Consider the following 25,996-nt stretch of genomic DNA (forward strand, 5'->3'; position numbering starts at 1 on the left):
AATTTAGCTGAATGCAAGTCTCAAACTTCTCTTATATTATCTTAGAATTTTTTTTTTCAATTAAATCAAGCACCATATGTGAAAGAGTGATGATACAGCCACAAACTCTTGTACAAACTGATGTGGCGTTAATTCGTTGATTGAATGAAAATATAAAATAATAAAAACAAATCGTGTGCGCCAAGTGATATTTAATTCAACCAATCTTATCATACCACATAAGTCTTTACAAAATAAGTTTGTACAAAAGTTTGTGCCTATATCATTATTCTATGTGAAGGGTGAAAGAGTGATGATACAATCACAAACTCTTGTACAAACCTATCTTGTACAAACTCATTTTACTAGTGAAATCAAGCACCATAAGCATCCAAGGTTGTGCAAGTGTAAACCATAAACAAATCATGAATTGGTTCAAATTCATTGTGAAGATCTTTAAAAAATCTTCTGCCAGCTCTTTCCTCTTTCAGTGTCAAACCATAAGCATCCAAGGCTGTGCAAGTGTAAATGTGTAATTGGATTCTAGTATTTACATATATAATTTCATTTAAGTACTTAAATTGAAACGTTTTACTAGCGGGTATTAATTAGTTTAATTGTCTAAAAAAAATTGATGAGTTTAAATACACGCAAATGAGTGGAGAGAAAAATGGGTTATCAATCGATATTAATTTAAAAGAACAGTTATTTAAAAACGTAGTGAAAAAAAAACGACAATTTTAGGTTTTTTTTTTTTTAACAATACTTCAATTTTGAATGTGACATTAATATTAGCTACCTGAAGTAATTAATTGATTAATCACCCCTAAAAATATATATAATACAACCTAAAACTTATGCCCTTTTAGGTAAAAATATGCCGTTTTTTCTTCTTACTACTATACTATGTTCTTAATTGCAATCTTTTGATTAATATGTTATTGTAGTAATTAATAAGGCCAGCCTGGAGTGGGATTTGCTCCATAAACCCTACATTCGTTTAGATTAAATAATTGCACTCGTCTTTCAGAAATACAAATTAAAAAAATAAATCGCAGTCAACCTATGAGAAGCAATCAATTCATATTTTAAAAACACCGTGATGAATTTAGCGGAGCTCAAATCTCAAACCTCTCTTATATTATCTTAAAAACATTTTACTAGTAAAATCAAGCACCATATGAAATAATTGGTTCAAATTCATTGTGAGGATCTTTAATTGATAGCAGTGAGGTTCTTTACCTAGCTTCCTTCTTGATAAGGGTGTTCTACATCCTCTCACTTTCATTTCGATTGAATCTCATATATCCTTTTGAAACAGATAGGAGGGGGAAAAAAAAGATTGGTTAAAGTTTCTTTTGTGGAGTATGAAGTTGAGAAAGTCCTTGTAACCTAGCCCTTACGACTATACAATGGCCGGCCCTAAATCAATATCTCATGCACATTATGACAAAGGCAAATGCATGGCTTACGCTCGAGAACGTTTCGGTCAAAAAAAGAATGCGGGACTCATGATGTGCTTCCATGAAGCTGAAGCTTGAGCTTGAGCTTGAGCAGTTCAGTTCACTAGGCTGAAATCTCTTGCACGAAGCAAAATTGAGGGCACGTGCTGTGTATGTGTTTGATATTGGCCTAACATTTGATTTGACTTCTTTAATTCCTTGTAAAAATCATTCGTTCAGGAAAGTCTTACAATTATGATGTTATGTATTATACTGCAAAAGGAAAGACAAAATTGTAATCATCACCTTAAACTCATTCACACAAAAAGGGGAATTAGAGAAAGGCAAGATATATTCTACTAAACACAGTAGATTTCTTCTAAAGTTGAGCTAAATAGCAGCCAGTCTAATGATTGCTGCCTCCTCATCATTTTATTCTTGAAATTCAGACTTTAAGTCTTTCCATTTATTTGTGAAGAGTAAACTTCTCCTATTTAGGATTAGGCATCTTCGTCCTTAGAGCATATTTTTAGGCTAGATCTAGACTTTGATTGAGTACATCAAGATAGGCCTTACTATCTTATGGTTATAATAGCAACTAATTTAGAAACAATTTCTCTATTCTTAAAGCTGATTTTGGGGTGGACTTTTATTGACTGTATTAAAGACATGTTTGGGATTGTTGTGCTATAACAGCCTAATGACCCTGACACCTATTAAATATAATAAATTGTACAATTTAAACAGGTCTTAAGGTAGATCATGGTAGCTTCTGTAATATCAATGGATTGATTTAAATTAAATAAAGAAAAAAGTAGAGCTATTGGCACCTCTTTAAAAAACTTAGTTGAAACCTAGTTGTCATGTTTATATTTCTATTCTTAGTTAAAATTAGGTTTATTATTATTTCACTATTTTAAAAATTAAAAAATATTAAATTACTACAAGAAGTATTATTCCCTACCATTAATAAAGATACAGTGATAACACACCACCTGTACCACACACTTTTAGGAAATAATAAAGAGTCGAGGAAGGTCCAATCAGGACACTGGTACGGTGTTTATAGAAATATAAAATGGGAGACGGTTACATTTGATATTGGCCCACGGACAAAGCCCAGTATTTGTTGTCCTCCGCACTAGTCACTGGTTACCGTAATTCTAATTGAACTCATGGAATCCATAATCTAGGTATAAGACATCACTCTTTCTAGATTAGAGTAAACCTTTTGACACACCCTTTTGAATTCCCCGTGAAATCATTTTTTTTTTAAATCTAAATTATCTAAATAATTAAAGTAAATTAATTTATTTCTTGTTTTGAAAGGAAATTCAATTTTTTTTATTCCGAAACGAAATTCAATCTAACACTTAAAATAAATGATTATTTTAACAAACTTTTTACATCTATCCTATTTCAAAATTTATAGTTATATTTTAAGTTTTTCTTTTGAAAAACTTATAAGAATTTAGAGTTATGATGATGAAAATTATATAATAAAAGTAAAATAATTTGAGATTTTGTGATTTGTGTAAAATTTATAAATTAAAAACTTTAAAAAAATTATTTTTGGGGTAGAGTTTTATAGCAAGATGCTAATTTTAATTTTTAAATTTATATTTTATCAATTAAATTGGAAGTTCTTGGGAAATAAAATTTGAAAAGGGTATTGTAAGGATTTTCGAGGGGTGTTAGAAGCTCCACTCTTTTTGTACTAGTGTTACGGACATATGGTTACAATTGATATTAGCCTATGGGTAAAGCCTTGTATTTTATGTTATCCCCTATAATTTTAGGTGAACTCTTTGAGGCTAGCCTTGAATTAGGGGTGGGTAAATAATCCGATCCAATCGAATCCAAATCACGGTGCAGCAATGCACATACGAAAACAAAGTTTTGATCCGATTCAATTTATATTTGAATTGAATTGGATCGTATTATAAGTTTGGGTTGAGTTCAAATTGCTTTTTTTCCAACTTGATTAATTCGAAATTTGATCGACTTGATCCGAACCCGAATCTACCTGCCCCTACAACCATCATTAGAGGATATAATTATTAAAAAAAAAAAAGTTATACGATTATTTGCAATAATTCATGTCTAAAGCAATGAAGCAAATAGTTACTTGGATGAACCTCAAACACCATCAGCAAATAATTCATGTCTTATTTATAAGTTTGAAAATGAAATATCACCATCAGTAATGCTTTGACATTGTAAATCACACTTATCCCATTACAAACAAGCAATTAGGTACCATACCATCACTTAAATTTTATATCTTAAAAATGGTCCCTTATCTAAATATAATAATTAGTCATTGAAAAATCCATAAAATTTAACATACAATCAACGACCTTATGATTGATGTAAAGTGTCTTTTTATTTTTTAGTTTTTTCAATTTTATTTGGTCATACACGCACTACTTGTTTTCTATATTAACATAAATTCCATTTTTTTATTTATTAATATTTTAATGCGATCACAATACTCGTTCCAAGTTGTATTATATGGGATTAATATTATGACATGGTCTCAAGTCTAACTCTGACCTATCTCAACTCAGGTAGTTGAACATATTTGACCAAATTACCCTTTCTTAGCGCCAAAATTCTGTTAGGTACAATCAATCGCAGCAGCAAGTACTTTGACATTTTGAAACGAAGCACACGTGTTTCATTCTGGCGTGACTGATCAGTTCCTCTCGGTTTCCTCATCAAGCCCAAAGCGTTGACGAAGGAAAAATGAACAGAGTCTTCACTGGTAAGAGCACAACTCTACAAGAAAGAATTCACATTTTCTTTGTTCTTTATTATTTCTTTCAAATGTCACTTTGTCTTCATGATTTTCATTTTCTTCATTCTCTTCTTGGCAGCCTCCCTTTTCTCCAATTCCTAATAAACGCCAAAAATGCTAGGTTTAGTTCTCTTATTGATTGATTTTGCTTTCTGGGTTTGTGAGATATGTTGATTTTGCTTCATCGGTTGTTTTTTCAATTAGTTAGAGTTTGTGGGTTTTTGAAATATTTGGTCATGCTTCATTTGTGTATTTGATGATCATTTCGTTTTGCTTCATGCTTCTTGAATCATTGAAATGATTGATTAAGTTTCTTGTATGCTTTGATGGATTGTTGAATTTATTGATTTTGCTTGGTGGGTATGTTGAACTATTGGCTTTTATTTATTGGGGGTTTTTAAATTAATGTTTTAATTGGTTTATTGGTTTGTGGAAATAGGGTTACTGGTTTTGAGTAGATTTTGAGTAGGGTTTACAAAATGGCTCAGCTTTTGAGGAAAATTCTGCCTATTGTGCCATTGAGATCAAAACCTTATGATGATGATGAGGATGATAAAAATAACGCTGAATACTCATTTGCCATTGAGTATTCTGGCCCTCCGATCAGTTCTGATATTCCCCTGGCGTCGCCAATAGTTGTTGACCAAATCCCCATGGCTGTTACGGTTGCCTCTCCTTCCTTGTTGAGTGATAGGTCCTTGCCAGTAATCCAACCAATTGTTAAAAGTACCCCAGTAGACAGAAGACGGTTGAAGGAGCCTGAATTAAGTTCTGAACCTACATTACATAGTAATTCATTCACCAATTCCGGTGTGTCCTTGACTGTTCCTAATGTGTCCTGTGAATCACAAAGTTTGGTAGATAGCTCAGGTGATGTTGGATGCGCAATTGGTGATTACTCCCAGCCCAAGTCAGTTAATGGAGTGAGAAATTCCAGTAAATTCAGAAGTCCTGATGCTCAAGATAATTCATCTAACGGAATAAGAAGTTCTGTTAAACTGCATAGTCTTGATTGTCATGATAATTCATGTGTAATTCTAAAATTATCTGATGGTAGTGAAGAAGGTGCAGATGCAGGATTACAAAATGGTATAAATCCTGCCAATTCAGATTCAACAGATTCTGGTTTAAGTTCACATGAACATACATCAAAGTTTTTTTCTCGCAAGGAGGGATATTTTGGTGATGAAGAAACTCCTTCCAATGTTAGAGGATCATCAGTTGTTATTTCTGATGATCCTGAGACAAGTGATATAGTCCATGAAGAATCTGATAACTCTGAAAGCGTCCATGTGAGGGCAAAGGCTGAAAGGTATGGGAAGAAAAGTTCATGCTGTCAATGCTTGCAGGAATATCAATCTCTTGAAATGGAGGTTTGCATAGTTTGTGATGCAATGTATTGTTGTAACTGTGTGGTGAGGGCAATGGGGTCAACACCTGAAGGAAGAAAATGTGTTTCCTGTGTTGATTCCAGGTTACATGGGTGCATGCCCATGTCATCTAATGGAATAGGAAGTTCTGGTAAATCAAATAGCCTCAACTGTCACGATAATATGCCTGCAAACAATGAATTGCCCGATAATAGGAACGATGGTGCTAATGCAGGATTTCATGATTATATGAATCCTGCTAACTCAGAGTCAACGGAGTCAGATGTAAGTTCACACAGTGTTTCCTCTGAGGTGTTTTCTTGCAAAGAGGAGGGTTTTAATAAGGAAGAAACTCCTGGCCATGTTAGAAAACCATCAGTCGTTACTTTCCGTGACCCTGACCCAAGTGATGCAGTTTATGAAGAATCTGATTATTTGGAGGTTGAAAGCATCCATGAGAGGCCAAAGGCTGTAAGGCCAGGGAAGAAAGGTTCGTGCTATCGATGCTTGAAAGGAAATCGGTTCACTGAGAAGGAGGTCTGTATTGTTTGTGGTGCAAAATATTGTTCAAACTGTGTGCTGAGGGCAATGGGGTCAATGCCAGAAGGAAGAAAATGTGTTACTTGCATTGGTTTCAGCATGGATGATTCTAAGAGACGAAACCTGGGCAAGTGTTCTCGGATGCTCAAAAGGTTGCTGACTGAGACAGAAGTTAAACAAATAATGAGATCTGAAATATCGTGCAAAGCAAATCAGTTACCACCAGAGCGTGTTTTTGTGAATGGTGAACATTTATCTCAGAAAGAGCTCGTTATACTGCTTAGCTGCCCAAACCCTCCAAAAAAGCTAAATCCAGGAACCTATTGGTACGATAAAGTGTTGGGTTTTTGGGGAAAGGTAAACATCAGAAACTGCTGCTATTATTTAATTTTCTTTTCTTGTTTATTTTGATTCCATTGCACCATGATAGAATTAATATTTGAATTCCATTGCACCATGAGCAGGAAGGACACCGGCCTTGCCAGATTATAAGCCCCCAGCTGAATGTCGGGGGTCAGATAATGAAAAATGCTAGCAATGGAAATACAAATGTCATGATCAATAATCGGGTGATTACTAGAAGAGAGCTCTGGCTGCTTAAGGTTATTTCAGTGGGCAAATTTATGTTCATTTGAAATTCAGTGTTTCTAAAAATAAGATCCATACTATTCTGTATTTCTGTTAAATGCTGCAGTTAGCAGGAGTGCAATGTGAAGGACAACCTCACTTTTGGGTGAGCGCAGATGGTTCCTACACGGAAGAGGGAATGAAAAATGTAAAGGGGCGTATATGGGACAAGGTATGTCTGCATATGGATGTGCATTAGCTTTATTAGTTAAACTATTCCTTATTTTCTGATTTGTGATTACTGTGTATCTACTTTACAGAGTACAATAAAACTACTTTGTGCTTTCTTGTCTTTGCCAACCCCGCCTGATTCTGAGAATCCTTGTGGCAATGAAGTGAATGGTGTTAACCAGTGTGAGCAGCAAAGACCTATTAATCTTCTTCTTCTTGGTGAACACAAATCCGGCACCAGTACCATATATAAACAGGTGAGAATTATTGGAACCTGTAAGAAACTTTGTCTAATACACGTGCTATTATTCATATATTATTAATCTGACTGGTGAATATTGGATGGCTTATATTTATCTTATTATGCAGCCAGCTTGTGTTGTCATTTTGCTTCATGTCTTGTCATTTCTAGGACTTCAAGATTTTAAAAAGAAAGATGTTGTAGAGCATGTTAGTTGATTTTAAAAATTTGTATTAGATGTAATGTAGTTATTCACAAAGATGACATATTATGTTATTTGACAACTAGCTTAAGATTTCATTATTTAACAACATTCATCGAAGGTACAGTAAATTGTGTAATTGCACTTTGGTATGAAGAGGGTTTTTATTGCGTGAGAAAATTATTGAAGAAATATGTATCTCATTTTCTTATTTTTTACAATAGGATTACATAATACATATATAGATTCTAAACTACATAACGTGCAAGAGTAGGAAAGTAAACAACTAACTGCAGACCAAGAAAGTAGGAAACAAACTCTATCAAAAAACTGAAATTCTATCCCTATCTTTTTTCTTTTCTATCCCTATCTTTTTTCCTTAAAAATAGGATAGAAAACATGTGACTTTTCCACACTCCCCCTCAAGCTGGTTCGAAGATATCAATCATTCCCAGCTTGCTAGTTAGTGACTCAAAGCTTGATTTATGAAGTCCTTTAGTAAGAATATCGGCTAGCTGCTTTGTTGTTGGAACAAAGGTCATGCATATCAAACCACTTTCTATTTTCTCCTTGATAAAATGACGATCCACTTCAACATGTTTAGTTCTGTCATGATGAACAGGGTTATGAGCAATGTTTATTGCTGCCTTGTTGTCACAATACAACTTCATAGGAACATCAATAATAATCTTCAATTCTTCAAGTAGCTTCTTTAACCACAAAAGTTCACAAATACCATGTGCTACTGCTCTAAATTCAGCTTCAGCACTGCTTCTTGCAACCACTGATTGCTTCTTACTCCTCCAAGTTACCAAGTTTCCTCCCACAAATGTGCAATACCCTGAAGTTGACCTTCTATCAATAACAGATCCAGCCCAATCTGCATCAGTATATACTTCAACTTGCAGATTGTTATTTTTCTTGAATAGCAGACCTTTTCCTGGAGTTTTTTTCAGGTACTTGAGAACCTTGTAAACAGCTTCCAAGTGCTCTTTACATGGAGAGTGCATAAATTGACTAATAACACTTACTGCAAAGGCTATGTCTGGCCTAGTATGAGACAAGTATATCAACTTACCAACCAACCTTTGGTAACTTTCTCTATCCACTGATTTTCCTTCAATTGCATATCCCAATTTGTGATAAGGATCAATAGGAGTGTCTCCAGGTTTGCATCCCAACATGCCAGTTTCCTTGAGCAAGTCTAAAGTATATTTCCTTTGAGAAACAAAAATGCCTTTACTGGATCTTGCAATTTCCATGCCCAAAAAGTATCTTAAGGGTCCAAGATCCTTCATCTCAAATTCTCTAGCAAGAACCTTCTTGAGATTTTCCATTTCTATTACATTGCTTCCAGTCAAGATGATATCGTCTACATATACAATGACGATCACAACACTACCATCAGTGAAGTGTTTAAAAAACATTGTATGATCTGCTTGACTCTGTAAATATCCAAAGCTACGAACAGATTTCGTAAATCTGTCAAACCAAGCTCGAGGAGATTGTTTTAAGCCGTAAAGTGATCTCTTCAACTTGCACACTTTTTCAATACCATATTCATTCTCAAAACCTGGTGGTAGATCCATATATACCTCCTCTTCAAGCTCTCCATTAAGGAACGCATTCTTAACATCTAACTGTTGTAGTTGCCATCCTAAGCTTGCTGCAAGAGACAACAAAACCCGAATGGAATTCATCTTTGCCACGGGAGCAAATGTTTCTTGGTAGTCAATGCCGTATGTTTGTGTAAAACCTTTCGCGACGAGCCTAGCTTTGTACCGCTCAAGTGACCCATCTGCTCTGTATTTAACTGTAAAAATCCACTTGCAACCCACTGGTTTTTTTTCTTCTGGTAACTTGACTAGTTCCCAAGTTTTGTTTTTTTCTAGAGCTCTCATCTCTGCATACACAGCATCTCTCCATTCTGGAATAGAAAGAGCATCTTGTACAGATTTTGGAATTGCTATAACAGACAGGTTAGCTGTAAAAGCTCTAAAAAATGGAGATAATCTATGATATGACACATACTTAGAAATTGGATGAAGAGTACAAGACCTAGTTCCTTTCCGTTGTGCAATTGGAACATCTAGATCATTTGTAGTTTCTAAAACAGATTCTGAAATAGGATTAGAATGAACGTTACCTGCAAGTTCCAAGTTGCCTGTGTTTGGATCCGAGTCTTGGCAGTGAGGAGAGGAATGATGATTTGACCTTTTCGAATTCCGTCGTGTGTAGACTTGAAGCTCTGGTTCTGGAACTCTCTCTAATGATTTTTCATTATTCACAATTGATGGCATTGTAGAAGGAACAGGAGGTACACAAGACATAATAGGCATTGGAAGAGATAATTCCCAAAAATGATCTTCCTGAGTATGATCTTCCCCCTGAAGAGAAGTTTTGGGAAAGAAAGACCTATTTTCAAAAAATGTAACATCCATTGTGACGAAGAATTTGTTAGACAATGGATCATAACATTTGTAGCCTTTTTGAGTAGGAGAATAGCCAAGAAATACACATTTTAAAGCCCTAGGATCAAGTTTGCTCCTGTTCTGTTTATGAACGTGAACAAAAGCAATGCACCCAAAAATCTTTGGTGGTAAAGATGTGAAAACCTTAGCATAGGGATAGACTTTTGTGAAAACATTTAATGGAGACTGAAAATTAAAGATTCGGGTAGGCATACGATTTATCAAGTATGATGCTGTGAGAATGGCTTCACCCCAAAACTGTTTTGGCACTCTATTTGTGAACATAAGAGAGCGTGCAACTTCTAATAGGTGTCGATTTTTCCGTTCAGCAACACCATTTTGCTGAGGAGTATCTACACAAGAGGATTGGTGCACAATGCCATTTTCCATGAAATAATGACCAAGGGCAGTAGCAAAATATTCTCTCCCATTATCAGTTCTAAAGACTTGGATTTTTGCTTGAAATTGTGTTTGAATCATGGTATGAAAGGTTTTAAAAACTGTTGCAGTTTCTGATTTTTCTTTAAGCAAGTACACCCAACAAACACGAGTGTGGTCATCAATAAAAGTTATGAACCATTTAGCCCCCGAAATGTTTGTAACACGTGAGGGTCCCCAAATATCACTGTGTATAAGAGAAAAAGGTGCAGATTTTTTATACGGCTGTGAAGGAAAAGATGCACGATGATGTTTGGACAATACACAAATTTCACACTGAAACAGAGAAGGATTTTTATTCTTGAACAGTAAAGGAAACAAATGTTGTAAATAAGAAAAACTAGGATGACCTAATCGGAGATGCCACAACATTATTTCATCTTCAATAGAGAAAGTTACTTCATTATTTGCTGCCTGAGCTTCTCCACACAAACTAACATCCTCCTCGAAGTAGTACAAACCATCTACCTCTCTAGCACTGCCAATCTTCTTCCCCGAACACAGGTCCTGAAATTCACAATAGGAAGGAGAGAATTTAGCAATGCAATGAAGATCCTTGGTAATTTTGCTAACAGATAAAAGATTACAAGACAAATTAGGAACATGAAGAACAGATGTTAACACCAAATTTGTGGAGATAGGAATAGATCCTTTTCCTGCTACGGAAGATAGTGAACCATCAGCAATTTTAATTTTTTGACTACCAGAACATGGAATATATGAAGAAAATAATTTAGAATGGCTGGTCATATGATCGGTTGCTCCTGAATCGATGATCCATGGATCTTGTTTCTCATAAACAACTCCTAGAGCAGTGAAATTATTACCTTTTTGGGCTAAAGAACTAAAGGATGAAGGATTTGGGAGAGATTGTGACTGATTTAGAAACCTGTACAGTTGCTCTAACTGCTCTTTAGTGAAGAGTTGAGATTCGGTTTCTCCAGTATTGGTTGTCGGTTGATTCTCCCCAACAACTTGGAAACCACGACTATGTTTACCAGAGAATTTATTGTTTTTCAGATTTGGAGGTTTTCCATGAAGCTTCCAACATGCATCTCTGGTATGTCTTGGCTTATGGCAATAATCACACCAAACTCTATCCTTCTCATCACTCTTCTTCAGGTTTTTGGTTCCACCAACCAGTGGAGCTTCTGGTGTAACAGAGATCAAGGCTGAGTTCTCTGCTGAAGAACCTCCCATCATCACATTCTTTCTACTTTCCTCTCTTCTTACATAAGAAAACACTTCCCTGGTAGAAGGAAGAGGTTCCTTGCCAAGTACTCGCCCACGGACTTCATCAAGGTCTGAACTCAAACCTGCTAAGAATTCAAATACACGCTCTTTTTCTAACATCTTCTTGTATTTAGCACTATCAACAGCACATTCCCACTCGCCATCATAGTACTGATCTAACTCTTGCCATAAGCCCTTCAAAATATTGTAGTATTTAGTCACTCCTTGACTACCTTGTTTGGTTTCTCGAATTCTGGTTTTTAGATCATAAATCTGGGCAGAATTTCCCAAATCAGAGTAGGTCTCAGTGACAGCATCCCACAAATCTTTTGCTGTTGGCAGAAACAAGTAAGTTTGACCTATTTCTTGTTCCATTGAATTCACTAACCATGACATGATCATTGAGTTGTCAGCATCCCAAGTTTGAAACTTTGGGTCGTCTTCAGCTGGTTCTTTAATTGAACCAGTAAGGTAACCAATCTTCCCTTTACCTCTGATAAACATCTTCACAGATTGGGACCACTGAAGAAAATTTTGACCATTCAATTTATGGGTTGTGATCTGAAGTGATGGACTATCATTAGAAACATAACTTGATGGTTGTAGATGCCGTTGCAACTGCTCTGAAGATAACTCAGAAGTTTCTTGCTCGCTATTCTTTGACATTGGTATTCAAATAGAATTGAAAACTAAACCCAAGAATCAAAGAGCGGCTCTGATACCATGAGAAAATTATTGAAGAAATATGTATCTCATTTTCTTATTTTTTACAATAGGATTACATAATACATATATAGATTCTAAACTACATAACGTGCAAGAGTAGGAAAGTAAACAACTAACTGCAGACCAAGAAAGTAGGAAACAAACTCTATCAAAAAACTGAAATTCTATCCCTATCTTTTTTCTTTTCTATCCCTATCTTTTTTCCTTAAAAATAGGATAGAAAACATGTGACTTTTCCACATTGCGCATAAAAAGCTACATACAAGGTGGTCTCATATCATCACATTGCCGCTGATACTTAAAATATAGGAGCAGAAATCCTTTCTCCTTCTTGGTTACATGCTGTGTTTTGTGACTTTATGGGAACATTATGCCTTTCTAGATCATGTTAAGTTTTTGTATTTGTTATAAGGCCAAGGCCATAAGTCTTCGTTAAGGTCTTAAGATTCCATGGTGAAAATTGAACATCAAGTTTTATTCTTTCTTTGGGCTGTAATTTAAGACTTTTATCATTTTTTTTTTATTTTGTATCCCTTTTGTTACCTTTTTCTTTTTCTCCCTTTTTAGACATTGATGCAAAAGCACATGATGACAGAAATGTTTGTTTCAGGCCAAACTTCTGTTTAAGGTTCCTTTCTCTGAAGAAGAGCGTCAAAATATTAAGTTCATGATCCAAAGTAATCTGTACTTCTATATTGGTATTTTGCTTGAGGGCCGTGAGCGATTTGAAGCAGAAAGTTTGTTTGGGAAGGGAAAAAGACAGGTTATTGACGAGCCAGGCCCTTCAGGTAACATAAAGATTAGATTTACTTCTCTTTTACATTGCTTGTTTGATTTGCTGTTTATTGAATGTTCTATGTGATTTTGTTTGGAGCATGCAGATGACGCATAAAAATGTTTGCCTTTGTTATCTACTGTTTTGAGTTATTTCTGGTAGATATTGAACATATGTATATCACTTTTTTCTGGGAGGTCTAGCTTGTCAAAAGTCAAGTTCTTTGTTATTATTTTACATGCATGGAGTGCATTTTTACTTTCACTCGATTTTTTGGACTTCTTAGTGCCTTTAGCGTTAAAATTATCAATTGTGTTGGATTGAAGTTCATCACATCAGCAAGTTGACCCTGAGGGTGGGAGGGACAACTATGATGTCCAGTATTTTGTACATTTAATTATTGAGCATTTAATAACAGTTGTCTCATTGAAATTTAAGGACATTTTAATTCCGTACCTTCACCATGTTCTTCTTGTGGACACAATTCTGGCCTGTGGTTTTGATCTCAATATCTGGTAGAACATGAAATTTGGAGATAAATCATTGTCTGCAGCCAACTAGAACTTTCTTGTGACTAACCTGAGCCATCAGCAGTAAACCTCAAATTTCTTTAAAATGTTCTTTGAACATGTTTAACTATTAAAATCATTGGAGTAAAGAGCCTATTGAAATAGCATCACATAGCTTGTGAACATGTTTGATGCTTCTTGGTGGTTGCAAATTTCAATTTTTTTTGTAAAGAAAAATAATCATATTTCTTTCTTTTCTTATTTTCTAGTTTTTTTTAAAAATTTTTTCAGAGTAAAAAATATTCAGCATGAAGAAATTTAAATTTATAATTAGTTTAGCAATTGGGAGGACTCTGATTTTATTCAGGTACAACACTAATACAGGGCAGATTGATGATAAAATGATGTATTCCATCAGTCCAAGACTGAAATCTTTCTCTGATTGGCTTCTCAAAGTCATGGCATCTGGTAATTTGGAAGCCATATTCCCAGCCGCTACCCGTGAATATGCACCATTTATTGAGGAGTTGTGGAGGGATGCAGGCTTCCAAGCCACATACAACCGGAGAAATGAATTAGACATGCTTCCCAGACATGCCACCTATTTCCTAGAACGGGTTAGATCACTCTCTATTGTCCTTGTTTGCTGAGTATTTAATTATTTGTATTTGTTTCAGCTTCAGTATATATCTTTTGTTTTTGGATCAATAGAGTCTTGATTGTTTGTCTCATTTGCCTCATGATTGTCCAGTGATCTTGAATTGCATCCTCTATTCCATAGATATGTCATAATTGTCAATGTACATATGACCTGCACCGTAATTTAAAAATTCCAAGTATATATTTAATATTCTTGTATTTTGGCTTCTTATTAATCATGTGCTTTCTTATCCCATGTCATTTCAGAAAGCATATTTCATAAAAGATATTTTTTGAAACCAAAATGAAAGGCATTCTGAATTCACACCATCAGTTCTCTTATTGTATTGTTTCTCAAAAGCTTGAATGAGGAAAGATGATTGTTTTGATTTGTAGTTCACTGTTTGCTATTTTTTCAATATTAACATTAGTTTCCCTCTCAGGCTGTTGAGATTTCAAAGACAGGCTATGAGCCCTCAGATATGGATATCTTGTATGCTGAGGAAATTACGTCAACCAATGGGCTTTTGTCCATGTTATTTTCATTACCAGAGCAAACACAAGAGAACTCCATAAGTGACTCTTCCGATCAGAATGATCCCTTGCTCAGGTTACTGTCTAATCTGTGCTTTAAATTTACATATAAGCCAAAAATGCATTGCACTTTGCCAGATTTTTGCTATTGCTGTTGCTGTCAAATGCCATTGTGAGATTTAGCTACCGAAGGAAAGGACTGCATGGGTAGTCATTCTGGCTTGCAGATTGAATTTCGGGCAGCTTAACTCAGTTTGAATGGGGATATTGTCATCATTGAATTGAGTCTGCAATTCTGTTGGAGCTGGAAGTTGTTAGCTAAGTTAGTGGTCCTACTTGGCTTGGCAAAACACAAAAAGAATAATCAGTTAATTGCCTTTCAACTTCAAGAATACTTTAAATTTACCGGAATTTCATACTTGAGTTTTAGCTATTGATTTATTTCTCTCCTTTGGCATGAAATGTTTTAGCAATCAAATATGAATAATCTTTTACAGCTGCGATGGATCTTTGGCATAAGTTTCTTGAAAGTGGGGAACGATGTATGATTATAAATTGTTCATCTAACTTACCAATTTTTGCTTTGCACTTGCAGCTATCAACTCATTAGAGTGCATCCAAGAAGCCTCGGGGAGAACTGCAAGTGGCTACAAATGTTTGAAGATGCTGATATGGTCCTCTTTTGTGTTTCTTTGACTGCCTACGATGAATATTTTGAAGATAGCAAAGGATTTCTCACCAACAAGATGTTGGCAAGCAGGCAGCTCTTCCAAAACATTGTCATTCATCCAACCTTCAATCAAAAGAACTTCCTTCTGATACTCAACAAGTATGATATGTTAGAGGAAAAGATTGAAGAAGTTCCTCTCTCTCGATGTGAGTGGTTTGAAGACTTCAATCCGGTGATCAGCCATAATCACCATAGCACTAGTAGAAGAACTAGCAACACACCACTGGCTGTATCTGCTGCCCACTACATTGCAGTGAAGTTCAAGAGGTTGTTCGATTCTCTAACTGGTCGTAAGTTGTTTGTTTCAGTAGTTACTGCCTTGGAGCCTGAGACTGTAGATGAAGCTCTCAAATATGCAAAGGAGATTCTGAAGTGGGAGGAAGAGGAACCTGTCTACACTAACATTGAGTCAACTGATTACGAGGCAAGCTCATCATCGTGAATTTTCTTCTCGGGTTGAATTTTGCTCATCCATCCTCAGTTATACAAAACATTAGAAAGGATTTTATTTTTTCCAAAGATAGAACTGAAGAACATCAGAAGAAAATACATAGGGTCAAGCACATGCTTGTGTATACTAATCCAGATTTGCATAGAAGTTAGGGAGATTAAGATTCTTTCATAGAGCTTTAAAGAACTGTCGTTTTGCCATTTCAATTAAGATTTAGTAAATAAAAGAAGAATAATTACTTTGCACGATGAGACACATTGCTGACAAGCTTGCATAAATACAAACGGACATGGAATTCATTTTCGTTGCCTGAATTTAACTGACGGATTACATATCTTGTCTACAAACAAACATGAAAAAAGACCATTTTAACTACATAAGGCTTCACAGAAAGATTGAATACACATCAAGAAGGCACAAACCGGTCCATAAGCAAACAGGTAGTAGTCTCTGATATTGTACTTTCATCTTCAACCTCTTTGGTGCTCTCCTTTTTATCTTCTTTCCCACGTACTTGTTCTTTCTTAGCTCTTAACACAAACGGCTTCCTGCCTTTAACCTTCTCTCCCAGCTTCGCAAGCTCACCCATGCATATCTCCACAACTGCCGACATTTTCACTGCTATAACCAAGAACCCACTTGGAATTTTCAGCTGGCTCTCTCTTTCTTGTTGATCTTTCTTTATTGAATATGAAACGAGAAGCAACGTGGGGTTTATGAAGAAGAGAAGGCGAGAAAAAGTCCACGTAGAATTTGGCGGGTTCTGGAGAACCGCTGGCTTTGACTGCTGGGGAGAAAAATCAATGTGTGGATGCCCACAGAGATGCCGTTTTAGAAACTTCTGTTCCATTTATCTTTCTTTGGATTGGATATTCCCGCGTTTGCAAGAAAATATCCTTTTGCGTGACAGTTCTAATGTGTGATTACTCACACATTAATTATCAATGCACAATTTCAAAAACCAACCTCTACTCTTAACTTGGAGTATTCTGATCAAACGGTGAGCTACTAATATCTTACATTGTTTTATTAATTTAGAGTTACATCTTAAAACGTTTTATTAGCACAGACTGACAGACACGTAACAATTTTATATTACTATATAAAATCTAATAAAATTAGACTCATTAATATAATATTTGATTATATAATAAAAGAGTCTATAAAAATTTATTCTGATCAAATAAATAATAATTAGAGTGATTTATCCCGTGATATGGTTTTAAACCGCACCAATTTTTTTTTATTTTTAAACTTAAAAAAATCTTTTTAGGGTAGAGTTTTATAGCAAGATGCTAATTTTATTTTTAAATTTATATTTTATCAATTAAATTAGAGGTTTTTAGGAAATAAAATTTTAAAAAGGGTATTGTAAGGATTTTAGAGCGGTGTTAGAAGCTCCACTCTATTGTACTATTGCTACAGACATACGGTTACAATTGATATTGACCTATGGGTAAAGTCATGTATTTTATGTTATCCACTATAATTCTAGGTGAATTCATTGAGGCTAACCTTGAATTAGGGGTAGACAAATAATTCAATCCAATCGAATCTAAATCGTAATGCAGCGATGCACATACAAGCACAAAGTTTTGATCCAATCCAATTTATATTCGGATTTAATTGGATAGTATTATAAGTTTGGGTTGAGTTCATATTACTTTTTGTTTTCAATTTGTTTAATCCAAAATCCGATCTCGTTAATTCGAACCTGAATTTGCCTACCCCTACAACTATCATTAGAGGATATAATTAAAAAGAAATAAGTTATACGATTATTTGCAATAATTCATGTCTAAAGCTATGAAGCAAATACCCAAACATCATCAGCAAATAATTCATGTCTTATTTATAAGTTTGAAAACGAAATAACCCCATCAATAACGCTTCCACATTGTAAATCGCACTTATTCCATTACAAACAAACAATTAAGTACCATACCATAACCTAAATTTCTATCTTAAAAATGGTTCCTTATCTAAATATAATAATTAGTCATTGAAAAATCCATAAAATTTAATATACAATCACCGACCTTATGATTGATGTAAAATGCATTTTTTTTTCAATTTTATTTTGTCACACACCCACTACTTGTTTTCTAAATTAACATAAATTCCAATTTTTTTCATTTATTAATATTTTAATGCGATCACAATACTCGTTCCAAGATGTATTATATAGGATTAATATTATGACATAGTCTCAAGTCTGACCTATCTCAGCTTAGGTAGTTGAACATATTTGACCAAATTACCCTTTCTTAGCGCCAAAATTCAGTTAGGTACAATCAATCGCAGCAGCAAGTACTTTGAAATTTTGAAACGAAGCACACATGTTTCGTTCTGGCGTGACTGATCAGTTCCTCGCAGCTTCCTCTTCAACCTCAAAGCGTTGACGAAGGAAAAATGAAAAGAGTCTTCACTGGTGAGAGCACAACTCTACAGGAAAGAATTCACATTTTCTTTGTTCTTTATTATTTCTTTCAACTGTCACTTTGTCTTCATGATTTTCATTTTCTTCATTCCCTTCGTGGCAGCCTCCCTTTTCTCCAATTCCTAATAAACGCCAAAAATGCTTGGTTTAGTTTTGGTTTTAGTTCTCTTATTGATTGATTTTGCTTTCTGGGTTTGTGAGATATGTTGATTTTGCTTCATGGGTTGTTTTTTCAATTAGTTATATTTTGATGGTTTTTGAAATATTTGGTCATGCTTCATCTGTGTATTTGATGATCATTTCGTTTTGGTTCATGCTTCTTAAATCATTGAAATGATTGATTAAGTTTCTTGTATGCTTTGATGGATTGTTGAAGTAATTGATTTTGCTCCGTGGGTATGTTGAACTAGTGGCTTTTATTTATTGGGGGTTTTTAAATTAGTGTTTTAATTGGTTTGTGGAAATAGGGTTACTGGTTTTGAGTTGATTTTGAGTAGGGTTTACAAAATGGCTCAGCTTTTGAGGAAAATTCTGCCTGTTGTGCCATTGAGATCAAAACCTTATGATGATGATGAGGATGATAAAAATAACCCTGAATATTCATTTGCCGTTGAGTATTCTGGCCCTCCGATCAGTTCTGATATTCCCCTGGCATCGCCAATAGTTGTTGACCAAATCCCCATTGCTGTTACGGTTGCCTCTCCTTCCTTGTTAAGAGATAGGTCGTTGCCAGTAATCCAACCAACTGAAAAAAGTACTCCAGGAGGCAGAAGACGGTTGAAGGAGCCTGAATTAAGTTCTGAACCTACATTACGTAGTAATTCATTGACCAATCCCGGAGCGTCCTTGACTGGTCCTAATGTGTCCTGTGAATCACAAAGTTTGGTAGATAGCTCAGGTGATGTTGGATGTGCAACTGGTGATTACTCCCAGCCCAAGTCAGTTAATGGAGTTAGAAGTTCCAGTAAATTCAGAAGTCCTGATGCTCAAGATAATTCATCTGACGTAATAAGAAGTTCTGCTAAACTGAATAGTCTTGATCGTCATGATAATTTGTGTGTAATTCTAAAATTATCTGATGGTAGTGAAGAAGGTGCAGATGCAGGACTGCAAAATGGTATAAATCCTGCCAATTTGGATTTAACAGATTCTGGTTTAAGTTCACATGAACATACATCAAAGTTTTTTTCTTGCAATGAGGGATATTTTGGTGATGAAGAAACTCCTTCCAATGTTAGAGGATCATCAGTTGTTATTTCTGATGATCCTGAGACAAGTGATATAGTCCATGAAGAATCTGATAACTCTGAAAGCGTCCATGTGAGGGCAAAGGCTGAAAGGTATGGGAAGAAAAGTTCATGCTGTCAATGCTTGCAGGAATATCAATCTCTTGAAATGGAGGTTTGCATAGTTTGCGATACAATGTATTGTTGTAACTGTGTGGTGAGAGCAATGGGGTCAACACCTGAAGGAAGAAAATGTTTTTCCTGTGTTGATTCCAGGTTAGATGTGTGCATGCCCATGTCATCTAATGGAGTAGGAAGTTCTGGTAAATCAAATAGCCTCAACTGTCACGATAATATGCCTGCAAACAATGAATTGCCCGATAATAGGAACGATGGCGCTAATGCAGGATTTCATGATTATATGAATCCTGCTAACTCAGAGTCAACGGAGTCAGATGTAAGTTCATACAGTGTTTCATCTGAGGTGTTTTCTTGCAAAGAGGAGGGTTTTAATAACGAAGAAACTCCTGGCCATGTTAGAAGACCATCAGTCGTTACTTTCCGTGACCCTGACCCAAGTGATACAGTTTATGAAGAATCTGATTATTCTGAGGTTGAAAGCATCCATGAGAGGCCAAAGGCTGTAAGGCCAGGGAAGAAAGGTTCGTGCTATCGATGCTTGAAAGGAAATCGGTTCACTGAGAAGGATTTCTGTATTGTTTGTGGTGCAAAATATTGTTCAAACTGTGTGCTGAAGGCAATGCGATCAATGCCAGAAGGAAGAAAATGTGTTACTTGCATTGGTTTCAGCGTGGATGATTCTAAGAGACGAAACCTGGGGAAGTGTTCTCGGATGCTCAAAAGATTGCTGACTGAGACGGAAGTTAAACAAATAATGAGATCTGAAATATCGTGCGAAGCAAATCAGTTACCACCAGAGCGTGTTTTTGTGAATGGTGAACCTTTATCTCAGAAAGAGCTCGTTATACTGCTTAGCTGCCCAAACCCTCCAAAAAATCTAAATCCAGGAACCTATTGGTACGATAAAGTGTTGGGTTTTTGGGGAGAGGTAAACATCAGAAACTGCTGCTATTATTTAATATTCTTTTCTTGTTTATTCTAATTCCATTGCACCATGATAGAATTAATATTTGAATTCCATTGCACCATGAACAGGAAGGACACCGGCCTTGCCAGATTATAAGCCCCCAGATGAATGTCGGGGGTCAGATAATGAAAAATGCTAGCAACGGAAATACAAATGTCATGATCAATAATCGGGAGATTACTAGAAGAGAGCTCTGGATGCTTAAGGTCATTTCAGTGGGCAAATTTATGTTCATTTGAAATTCAGTGTTTCTAAAAATAAGATCCATACTGTTCTGTATTTCTGTTAAATGCTGCAGTTAGCAGGAGTGCAATGTGAAGGACAACCTCACTTTTGGGTGAGCACAGACGGTTCCTACCTGGAAGAGAGAATGAGAGATATAAAGGGGCGTATATGGGACAAGGTATGTCTGCATATGGATGTGCATTGGCTTTCTTAGTTAAACTATTCCTTAATTTCTGATTTGTGATTACTGTGTATGTACTTAACAGAGTACAATAAAACTAGTTTGTGCTTTGTTGTCTTTGCCAACCCCTCCTGATTCTGAGAATCCTCATGGCAATGAAGTGAATGGTGTTAACCCGTGTGAGCAGCAAAGACTTATTAAACTTTTTCTTCTTGGTGAACACAAATCAGGCACGAGTACCATATATAAACAGGTAGGAATTATTGGAACCTGTAAGAAACTTTGTCTAATACACATGCTATTATTCATATAGTATTAATCTGACTGGTGAACATTGGGTGGCTTATATTTATCTTATTAGGCAGCCAGCTTGTGTTGTCATTTTGCTTCTTGTCTTGTCATTTCTAGGACTTCAAGATTTTAAAAGGAAAGATGTTGTAGACCATGTTAGTTGATTTTAAAAATTTGTATTAGATGTAATGTAGTTATTCACAAAGATGACATATTATGTTATTTGACTACTAGCTTAAGATTTCATTATTTAACAACATTCATCGAAGGTACAGTAAATTGTGTAATTGCACTTTGGTATGAAGAGGGTTTTTATTGCGCAAAAAAAGCTACATACAAGGTGGTCTTATATCATCACATTGCCGCTGATACTTAAAATATAGCAGCGGAAATCCTTTCTCCTTCTTGGTTACATGCTGTGTTTTGTGACTTTATGGGAACACTATGCCTTTCTAGATCATGTTAAGTTTTTGTATTTGTTATAAGGCCAAGGCCATAAGTCTTCGTTAAGGTCTTAAGATTCCATGGTGAAAATTGAACATCAAGTTTTATTCTTTCTTTGGGCTGTAATTTAAGACTTTTATCATTTTTTTATTTTGTATCCCTTTTGTTACCTTTTTCTCTTTCTCCCTTTTTAGACATTGGTGCAAAGGCACATGATGACAGAGATGTTTGTTTCAGGCCAAACTTCTGTTCAAGGTTCCTTTCTCTGAAGAAGAGCGTCAAAATATTAAGTTCATGATCCAAAGTAATCTGTACTTCTATATTGGTATTTTGCTTGAGGGCCGTGAGCGATTTGAAGAAGAAAGCTTGTTTGGGAAGGGAAAAAGACAGGTTATTGACGAGCCAGGTCCTTCAGGTAACATAGAGATTAGATTTACTTCTCTTTTCCAGTGCTTGTATGATTTGCTGTTTATTGAATGTTCCATGAGATCTTGTTTGGAGCATGCATATGACGCATAAAAATGTTTGCCTTTGTTATCTACTGTTTTGAGTTATTTCTGGTAGATATTGAACATATGTATATCACTTTTTTCTGGGAGGTCTAGCTTGTCAAAAGTCAAGTTCTTTGTTATTATTTTACATGCATGGAGTGCATTTTTACTTTCACTCGATTTTTTGGACTTCTTAGTGCCTTTAGCGTTAAAATTATCAATTGTGTTGGATTGAAGTTCATCACATCAGCAAGTTGACCCTGAGGGTGGGAGGGACAACTATGATGTCCAGTATTTTGTACATTTAATTATTGAGCATTTAATAACAGTTGTCTCATTGAAATTTAAGGACATTTTAATTCCGTACCTTCACCATGTTCTTCTTGTGGACACAATTCTGGCCTGTGGTTTTGATCTCAATATCTGGTAGAACATGAAATTTGGAGATAAATCATTGTCTGCAGCCAACTAGAACTTTCTTGTGACTAACCTGAGCCATCAGCAGTAAACCTCAAATTTCTTTAAAATGTTCTTTGAACATGTTTAACTATTAAAATCATTGGAGTAAAGAGCCTATTGAAATAGCATCACATAGCTTGTGAACATGTTTGATGCTTCTTGGTGGTTGCAAATTTCAATTTTTTTTGTAAAGAAAAATAATCATATTTCTTTCTTTTCTTATTTTCTAGTTTTTTTAAAAAAAATTTTCAGAGTAAAAAATATTCAGCATGAAGAAATTTAAATTTATAATTAGTTTAGCAATTGGGAGGACTCTGATTTTATTCAGGTACAACACTAATACAGGGCAGATTGATGATAAAATGATGTATTCCATCAGTCCAAGACTGAAATCTTTCTCTGATTGGCTTCTCAAAGTCATGGCATCTGGTAATTTGGAAGCCATATTCCCAGCCGCTACCCGTGAATATGCACCATTTATTGAGGAGTTGTGGAGGGATGCAGGCTTCCAAGCCACATACAACCGGAGAAATGAATTAGACATGCTTCCCAGACATGCCACCTATTTCCTAGAACGGGTTAGATCACTCTCTATTGTCCTTGTTTGCTGAGTATTTAATTATTTGTATTTGTTTCAGCTTCAGTATATATCTTTTGTTTTTGGATCAATAGAGTCTTGATTGTTTGTCTCATTTGCCTCATGATTGTCCAGTGATCTTGAATTGCATCCTCTATTCCATAGATATGTCATAATTGTCAATGTACATATGACCTGCACTGTAATTTAAAAATTCCAAGTATATATTTAATATTCTTGTATTTTGGCTTCTTATTAATCATGTGCTTTCTTATCCCATGTCATTTCAGAAAGCATATTTCATAAAAGATATTTTTTGAAACCAAAATGAAAGGCATTCTGAATTCACACCATCAGTTCTCTTCTTGTATTGTTTCTCGAAAGCTTGAACGAGGAAAGATGATTGTTTTGACTTGTAGTTCACTGTTTGCTATTTTTTCAATATTAACATTAGTTTCCCTCTCAGGCTGTTGAGATTTAAAAGACAGGCTATGAGCCCTCAGATATGGATATCTTGTATGCTGAGGGAATTACATCAAGCAATGGGCTTTCGTCCATGGTATTTTCATTACCGGAGCAGACACAAGAGAACTCCATAAGTGACTCTTCCAATCAGAATGATCCCTTGCTCAGGTTACTGTCTAATCTGTGCTTTAAATTTACGTATAAGCCAAAAATGCATTGCACTTTGCCAGATTTTTGCTATTGCTGTTGCTGTTAAATGCCATTGTGAGATTTAGCTACCGAAGTAAAGGACTTCATGGGTAGTAATTCTGGCTTGCAGATTGAATTTCGGGTAGCTTAACTCAGTTTGAATGGGGATATTGTCATCAATGAATTGAGTCTGCAATTCTGTTGGAACTGGAAGTTATTAGCTAAGTTAGTGGTCCCACTTGGCTTGGCAAGACACAGAGAATAATCAGTTAATTGCCTTTCAACTTCAAGAATACTTTAAATTTACCAGAATTTCATACTTGAGTTTTAGCTATTGATTTATTTCTCTTCTTTGGCATGAAATGTTTTAGCAATCAAATATGAATAAATCTTTTACAGCTGCGATGTATCTTTGGCATAAGTTTCTTGAAAGTGGGGAACGATGTATGATTGATTATAAATTGTTCATCTAACTTTACCAATTTTTGCTTTGCACTTACAGCTATCAACTCATTAGAGTGCATCCAAGAAGCCTCGGGGAGAACTGCAAGTGGCTACAAATGTTTGAAGATGTTGATATGATCCTCTTTTGTGTTTCTTTGACTGACTACGATGAATATTTTGAAGATAGCAAAGGATTTCTCACAAACAAGATGTTGGCAAGCAGGCAGCTCTTCCAAAACATTGTCATTCATCCAACCTTCAATCAAAAGAACTTCCTTCTGATACTCAACAAGTATGATATGTTTGGAGAAAAAATCGAAGAAGTTCCTCTCTCTCGATGTGAATGGTTTGAAGACTTCAATCCGGCGATTGAAGTTTTTTACCACAGCACTGGCAGAAGAAATAACAACGCACCACTGGCTCTATATGCCGCCCACTACATTGCAGAGAAGTTCAAGAGGTTGTTCGATTCTCTAACTGGTCGTAAGTTGTTTGTTTCAGTAGTTACTGCCTTGGAGCCTGAGACTGTACATGAAGCTCTCAAATATGCAAAGGAAATTCTGAAGTGGGACGAAGAGGAACCTTTCTACACTAACATTGAGTCAACTGATTATGAAGAGTCAACTGATGACGAAGCAAGCTCACCATCGTGATTTTTCTTCTCGGGTTGAATTTTGCTCATCCATCCTCAGTTATACAAAACATTGGAAAGTATATATATATATGTTTTTCCAAAGATAGAAGAGCATCAGAAGAAAGTACCTATGGTTAAGCACATGCTTGTGTATACTAATCCAGATTTGCATAGAAGTTAGGGAAATTAAGATTCTTTCATAGAGCTGTAAAGAACTGTCGTTTTGCCATTTCAATTAAGATTTAGCAAATAACTGAAGAATAATTACTTTGCACAATGAGACACATTGCTGACAAGCTTGCATAAATACAAACGGACATGGAATTCATTACTTGCGGATTACATATCTTGTCTACAAACAAACATGAAAAAAAAGACCATTTTAACTACATAAGGCTCCACAGAAAGATTGAATGTACATCACCAAGGCACAAACCGGTCCATAAGCAAACAGATAGTAGTCTCTGATATTGTACTTTCATCTTCAACCTCTTTGGTGCTCTCCTTTTTAACTTCTTTCCCATGTACTTGTTCTTTCTTAGCTCTCAACACAAACGGCTTCCTGCCTTTAACCTTCTCTCCCAGCTTCGCAAGCTCACCCATGCATATCTCCACAACTGCCGACATTTTCACTGCGATAACCAAGAACCCACTTGGAATTTTCAGCTGGCTCTCTCTTTCTTGTTGATCTTTCTTTATTGAATATGAAGTGAGAAGCAATGTGGGGTGGGTTTATAAAGAAGAGAAGGCGAGCAAAAGTCTACGTAGAATTTGGCGGGTTCTGAAGAACCGCTGGTTTTGACTGTTAAGAAGAAAAATCAATGTGTGATGCCCACAGAGATGCCGTTTTCAGAAACTTCTCTTCCATTTATCTTTGGATTGGATTGGATATCCTTTTGCGTGACAGTTCTATTGTGTGACTACTCACACATTAATTATAAATG

At 35.6% G+C, this 25,996-nt stretch overlaps 1 protein-coding gene, 1 long non-coding RNA gene and 1 pseudogene across 4 annotated transcripts; 2 read left to right on the forward strand and 1 right to left on the reverse strand.

Annotated features, from left to right (window-relative positions):
* The first annotated feature begins 4,194 nt into the window (after window positions 1-4,194).
* Window positions 4,195-25,332, forward strand: LOC102612574 (extra-large guanine nucleotide-binding protein 1-like; annotated as a pseudogene).
* LOC102612276 (extra-large guanine nucleotide-binding protein 1-like) lies at window positions 4,260-16,126 on the forward strand. 2 transcript variants are annotated; one of them, XM_052432482.1, is made up of 8 exons: window positions 4,260-6,488; window positions 6,596-6,733; window positions 6,826-6,930; window positions 7,019-7,186; window positions 12,836-13,028; window positions 13,909-14,141; window positions 14,607-14,773; window positions 15,293-16,126. In XM_052432482.1, the coding sequence occupies exons 1-8, from the start codon at window positions 4,701-4,703 to the stop codon at window positions 15,867-15,869; spliced, it is 3,369 nt and encodes a 1,122-aa protein (XP_052288442.1). In that variant the 5' UTR covers window positions 4,260-4,700; the 3' UTR covers window positions 15,870-16,126. The 2 variants fall into 2 exon arrangements, with proteins under 2 accessions (XP_052288442.1, XP_024955096.2); XM_025099328.2 differs by having other exon boundaries at window positions 4,264-6,488; window positions 12,851-13,028.
* LOC127899195 (uncharacterized) lies at window positions 14,767-24,823 on the reverse strand. 2 transcript variants are annotated; one of them, XR_008051159.1, is made up of 3 exons: window positions 24,675-24,823; window positions 15,270-15,490; window positions 14,767-15,037 (listed from the first exon to the last, which is right to left on the reverse strand). It is a non-coding gene; the product is annotated as an uncharacterized LOC127899195 (long non-coding RNA). The 2 variants fall into 2 exon arrangements; XR_008051158.1 differs by lacking the exon at window positions 14,767-15,037 and having other exon boundaries at window positions 15,117-15,490.
* Window positions 25,333-25,996: the final 664 nt, after the last annotated feature.

This window comes from Citrus sinensis, chromosome 8 (genome assembly GCF_022201045.2).
Source record: "Citrus sinensis cultivar Valencia sweet orange chromosome 8, DVS_A1.0, whole genome shotgun sequence".
NCBI classification, from domain to species: domain Eukaryota; kingdom Viridiplantae; phylum Streptophyta; class Magnoliopsida; order Sapindales; family Rutaceae; genus Citrus; species Citrus sinensis.

What these genes read in the sequence shown, in the direction of transcription:
- LOC102612276 (XM_052432482.1), top strand. Translation starts at nt 4,701, where the DNA reads ATGGCTCAGCTTTTGAGGAAAATTCTGCCTATTGTGCCATTGAGATCA. An exon ending in GAGAGCTCTGGCTGCTTAAG is followed by an intron (nt 6,734 to 6,825) that starts GTTATTTCAGTG and finishes TAAATGCTGCAG; the next exon opens with TTAGCAGGAGTGCAATGTGA. An exon ending in TGACGAGCCAGGCCCTTCAG is followed by an intron (nt 13,029 to 13,908) that starts GTAACATAAAGA and finishes ACACTAATACAG; the next exon opens with GGCAGATTGATGATAAAATG.